Raw genomic sequence first — 6,171 nt, forward strand, 5'->3', positions numbered from 1 at the left:
ACCCCTCCTGCAGGCATTTGCATATTTTTGCTCAGCAGCTGCACCCAAAACCGCCTATCTCTGAATAAGCCCCATTCCTCAGTGTAATGAAGTCCTCCGTATGTGTTTAGAAAAATCAACAATGTCATAAGTGCCATTGGTTTTATATTATTTTACAGTGTATGTCAAGACTGGAAACATAGCAAGCTATACGTTATGAAGTACAAAGCCATGTGATAACATATCAAATAAAATGTGTATGACCATGGTGGTGGTCATGCGTCCATGGTGCAGAGCGCAATCCTCTTTGGAAGGTTTGTTCACCCTGGTTTGCACAACTGCACCATATTTTTGACAAAACACACAGGTGTACAGAATACAACGGCTGTGCTCTGTGAAGGAGCAGATGCTCCCTCTGGCTATTGGGTGGAGTTCGACTGTTCGAAGGCATTCCAGAAAACCTTCTACCTCAGGGAAATTTCTTGAAGGCTGGAGGTGGCCACTGTGGGGCTGGGCGGGCAAATCAGGTCATTGCTAGGATAAGGCAATTTGCTGAGAATTGTATCATAACAACTCCCCCATCCCACCTGTTTCACTAGGAAGCGGGCGGAATGTGTCAGGGTTCCCAGCTTTATCAAAGGGTCCATGGGATGCCCACAAATATTCTAGAGTCTCCTGGGCATTCCCTGTTAGTAGATAAGTACTGTCTGGAGTAGGCAAACCTGTGGGTCTAGTTTTGCAGAGCTGTGCAAACGCCAGATTCCATTTTGCAGAGCCAGTTTGCCGAAATAAGATTAAAGTATAGGGAGGGTGCAGACATATGCAAAAATGCCCAGATAGAGAGAAAACAGGGAAAGGAACTCTATTATGCGAGCACTCTTATGCTATATTGTTAAAGAGAGGACACAGATGTGTGTCCTTAAAAAATAACCTTTATTACAAATGTCTAAAAAACGTGATCTGATACATGAAATGTCCAATGAAAATCCAAAAAAATTTATAAATACACAATACAATATACATAAGACAATACACACAATATTAAATACAAATAAGATAGATAACACCCTGAGACTGGCAAAATATTCAGCAATGTATGTAGTATAGTTAGATTATTGTGAATAAACATATAATCTTGTAGCAGTAGTACCTATAAATATATCCTTCATAATGGGTAGTGGGTATAAAAGTATTCAGAAAAGTCCAGGCATAGGGTTGTCACTCCTCATTCTGCTGCTCCTCACCTATGCTATAAGCTATCTATGAGGAGTGAGAGATTACCAGAGAACAAATTGCCTATGGAAACAACAGACTAACAGGGACGTTGCTCATATTTCATTTCTGCTGTCGAGTGTCATACATAAAGCATCGGACACACAATGAGAGAATTACTTTGATGAGATAGCCCAGCAGTTAATAGAAAATTCAGATAGTGTGTACAGGGTGTCACATTAATTCATACGGTTAATAAATAGAATAATAATAGTGATCATAACCACCTATCGTGTAGATAACATACTATTCATTGATTTCTGAAAAAACCTTCCATATTAGCTGTATTAATACACAGACCTACTAAATATTCGAAATATCACAGACAAAAATGGAGAGTAATAATGAAAGCACTTGTGATGGAGATAATTAAGACATAGAAATCACAGGTGCTATATTCTGGTAAAAATGAGTGACACTCAATTGAATACCACTGTTGGTCTCAAAGAGAAAAATACAGACATCTGAAATTTTAAACATGTAACATTGGATAAGGATATCCCGTTGGATATATGAGCAACGTCCCTGTTAGTCTGTTGTTTCCATAGGCAATTTGTTCTCCGGTAATCTCTCACTCCTCATAGATAGCTTATAGCATAGGTGAGGAGCAGCAGAATGAGGAGTGACAACCCTATGCCTGGACTATTCTGAATACTTTTATACCCACTACCATTATGAAGGATGTATTCATAGGTACTACTGCTACAAGATTATATGTTTATTCACAATAATCTAACTATACTACATACATTGCTTAATATTTCGCCAGTCTCAGGGTGTTATCTATCTTATTTGTATTTAATATTGTGTGTATTGTCTTTTGTATATTGTATTGTGTATTTATACATTTTTTTGAATATTCATTGGACATTTCATGTGTCAGATCACGTTTTTTAGACATTTGTAATAAAGGTTATTTTTTAAGGACACACATCTGTGTCCTCTCTTTAACAATATAGCATAAGAGTGCTCGCATAACAGAGTTCCTTTGCCTGTTTTCTCTCTATCTGATAGTTTTATGACGCTAGCGAGCACCGCCACTCCTCCTGTATTTAATCTGCCTTTTTTTGCAGTATAACTGAGTGAGAAAAGTGGTACATCTGAATATGTACAGATACATGTACATTTAGGTATTATCATACCATTATTCATGTTATTGTATATTTATTCTCGCCTGTGCGACAAGTCTTCCCGTCCCTTACTCCCTATATCATATGCAAAAATGCATAAAGTTGCTTCTGTGAATGCGCTGTATGCAAAAAATAAAATCGCCTTTTGTGTCTACATAGAGATACAGAATCTATGCCTCTCACCCAACTATCATGATTTATTTAAGCAATTAATGAAACTAAACCAATAAGTATTTTGTGAGAAAAGCAAAAAAGTTCTACATAATAAATGACTTATTGTAAAGATGCATTAGGGGCGACTTTTCCATGTCATTCACACCTCTTTGCGCCTAGGTCCATCTTTCATTATTGGAGATGCCTCCCAAGAGCAGATAGTAGGCACTTACCTTGATAGCGTACCATCTAGGTATACGCAAAACCAATTAACTTTGTGTTTGCACATTGACTGCTCATCGTAAATGTCCTGCAATGTATTATGCATCTGGTTTTTGGTCATTAATTTTTAATGCCACTGATGTTCTCTTTTACGTGCAGTGAAGAGAACATTCGGAGTTTGTGTCTCCCTGATTTCCCGGAACCCTCAGAACTCTACTGGAAGTATCTGGACCTATCCACATTCATCTTGCTCTATGTTCTCCCACTGTTGATCATCTCTGTTGCATACACAACCGTGGCAAAGAAGCTGTGGCTCCGGAACGCCATCGGAGATGTCACCACAGAACAGTATTTTGCTCTTCGCCGGAAAAAGAAGAAGACCATTAAAATGTTGATGCTGGTGGTGATCCTCTATGCAGTCTGCTGGTTCCCTTTGAACTGTTACGTAGTTCTCCTCTCTAGCCAAGTCATTCGCACTAACAACGCCATTTATTTTGCATTTCACTGGTTTGCTATGAGCAGCACTTGCTACAACCCATTTATATATTGTTGGCTTAATGACAATTTCAGATCAGAATTGAAAGCCTTACTCAACATGTGCAAGAAACAGAATGGGCCTCAGGAGGACATGCTGCCCTCCAGCCTCCCTTCGTATAGAGTTGCCTGGCCTGAAAGTAGAAGCTTCAAGAGGTCACTAGTGTCAAACACCCTGCCATCGTCCTCTAACATCCAGTCTGGGAAGACTGACATCTCGGCGGTGGAGCCCATTGTATCTGTTGGCTGATCTCATTTGCCAATCTTTTTAGGTGTTTCACCAAAGGCAAGTACCACCTGATATAACTTCTCTGGTCCTGAATGTCCATCGGTGCTCGAAAAAACCAACAACCCACCTTCATGACAATTTTCTTGTTGAATGTGTTCCACAATGGGATGCTTTAACTTAATGTCTCTGAGTAAATACATGTATTGGGAATAAGAAAATACAATGTCACAGCTAGCAGAATCAGATGAATCTGTTATGAAAATGGTTGCAAGTCTGGATCTCAACAACATATGGCACTGAAGTCGGACATGATGTGCCTAACCTTTGCAGAGATTACAGAGGATTTCTCTGCATGCTTTGTGTTATCCGCAACAGAAGGAGAAACAACTGTGCTGCCTCGTTACATGTAAACACTTTGTAAAGGGCGCATTTGCTTGGTGTCCATTGTGATTTCATTATTTTGCTATTTCATTTGTACAATGTCACGTGTGACTATAAAATCATGGAACAACTCAACAGTGAAAAAAGCAGATAATTTATAAAAAAAGATATGTAATTATTATAATGTGTTGACCTACTTCTATAAAGACATGTCGAGTGATTACCGTGAGTTTATGCAGACCATTGTGTAGAGCTGACATTCCAGCTGAACAAAGCTTCTGCTCTTCAAAGATCAGCCGTTAGACATTTCTTGCTATGAAAGGCTTGGGCTGTATTTATCATCGTCAATAATTACTCTTTATGGGTAACACAAAGCATGGAAGAATAATGCAGAGTTCCGATAGTACCAGAAGATATGATTAACGCTAGGAAAGGTGTAAGACTAGAAATACACCAACCCTTGGCGTTCTTGTTCACGTTTCAGGGATTCTGGTGACACAATCATCCCAATATCTAACGGCTCTTTCTAATTTTTCTGAGAGGAGCAGAAGGAGGAAGGAATCAGGCCAGGCAGGGAAAAATGTAGCGGAGGCTCATGAAACTGAATTAGAAGAACTCAAAAACAAGGTTGATGATGATGGGTACAGGTGAGCTAATAGGCAGCATAACCCCCCCAACTCTTCATCACCCCAGAATGACAGCGCCAATTCAGAATAACTTTGGAAATATGTTGTTGCAAACATCAATCAGCCAGTAACCATTTGTGAGAGGTCATTGGGGGTGTGGCGACTTAAACGCAGGTGTGTCGCAACCTGCGACTGCGAATTCGTACTTAGTAAGGCTCCGTCAGATTAATTTCCAACAGACATTCCCGAGCGACCATAGGGTTTCTCAGAAGTCAGATGGTGCTTCTGTGTGCGCAAGCGGCGGACTTGAGACGCCGCTTGTGGGCAACTGAATATAAATCCCAGCGGCTGCGACATTAGTATATAGTCTCACGAGGGCAAAGTAGCAGTCACAATGACATTGGTGTCCACCTCTGAATAAGGTCCTATCTCTACACCATGTGCCTCATTTACAGTGAGTTGCAATAGCAATTCTTTAGTGCAAAATGTGCTTGTTTTCTTTTACTGGGTATATTCACCAAAAAATGCAAAAGTTGGTGGTATTACCCCCTGGAAGTGCCGGATTGTCCTAGGTGGGCGCTGAGAGTCAAGAGGGCAACAGGGAATGCTGGAAATGCTGGTAGGGGGTAAAATCAGTGATCGCATTAAAGCATGTACAGGGGTCTATGACACTTTGCAAGCACCAGTGAATCTTTAATATCTGTCTTGTGTATGTCTATACATGACACTATCCATCAGATCTAGAAGAACATAAGCTGTTTGTCCCAGTGTTATAGACAGTCATCACTGACACCCTGAGCATGTCAGGCAACCATCTGTCTTGTGAGTCAATAGGTGGGTTGGGGTGTGGGAACATGGCTGTGTGTACCCATACTTAGCGGATGGCTGATGTGAGGGGTTCGGGGTCTACATGTGGGCAGTGGTAGCTGTGTTCCTGGTGACCACGCTGTGTGGGTAGGTAAGTATGACTGAGGTTTCCCTCTGATTCTACTCAGACTGAATCTGCCCTGGTCATGGTAGCTCGGAGGGGTCTTGAGGTTCACTATGTGGAACTGCCACAAAGAAGTCTGCTGCAGTTAGGAGGTATGATGATGTGGGGTTTCTGGGGCCACCGCTCTTAAATGATATATGTGAGTGCTTTGTCACTGCTGTTATGTGTATGTACATGGGTTATTTTTATTATATGTAAGTTGTCACTGACATCAAACTCTAATAAAATGTTTTTGCTTTTAATACTCTACTGTGCTTTTTGCAGTATACATGCTACCACTGGGTGAAATAATCAGATGTCATGGCCTGGTCTAACACTGCTATGCAGATACACAACTGTACCTGTCCTTTGCTCCAGGTTCTGAGAACCCAATAATAACCCTAAATGGGCTAGCTGAGCTCCAGGAGTGGATGAGTGCCAGTTGGCTGCGACTGAACCCTGATAAAACAGAGGTCCTTATGATAGGTTACAGAACAAGACTGCAGTATAGCCAACCAACAGGACTTGGGGGTTCAGAACTATAAAACACTGAACATGTGCGGAATGGATAGTGGTTTGACACTTAAACATCAGGTATCAGCCACAATCAAATCCTCATTCTTTCATCTCAGGAACATAGCCAGAATCAAGCACTTACTTCCCTCAGAAGATCTG

The 6,171-nt window shown here is 40.9% G+C and overlaps 1 protein-coding gene across 1 annotated transcript in view; it reads left to right on the plus strand.

The window, feature by feature from the left end:
• Nucleotides 1–5,759, plus strand: part of GPR83 (G protein-coupled receptor 83) — a 79,937-nt gene extending 74,178 nt beyond the window's left edge. The window contains exon 4 of the mRNA XM_088455728.1: nt 2,916–5,759. Within this exon, the coding sequence (XP_088311854.1) occupies nt 2,916–3,540 (625 nt within the window). The 3' untranslated portion in view covers nt 3,541–5,759. The remainder of the gene's footprint in view (nt 1–2,915) is intronic.
• The last annotated feature ends 412 nt before the right edge of the window (nt 5,760–6,171 follow it).

The sequence above is a fragment of the Taudactylus pleione genome, unplaced genomic scaffold, assembly GCF_031769625.1.
Source record: "Taudactylus pleione unplaced genomic scaffold, aTauple2 ptg000667l, whole genome shotgun sequence".
Taxonomy (NCBI): domain Eukaryota; kingdom Metazoa; phylum Chordata; class Amphibia; order Anura; family Myobatrachidae; genus Taudactylus; species Taudactylus pleione.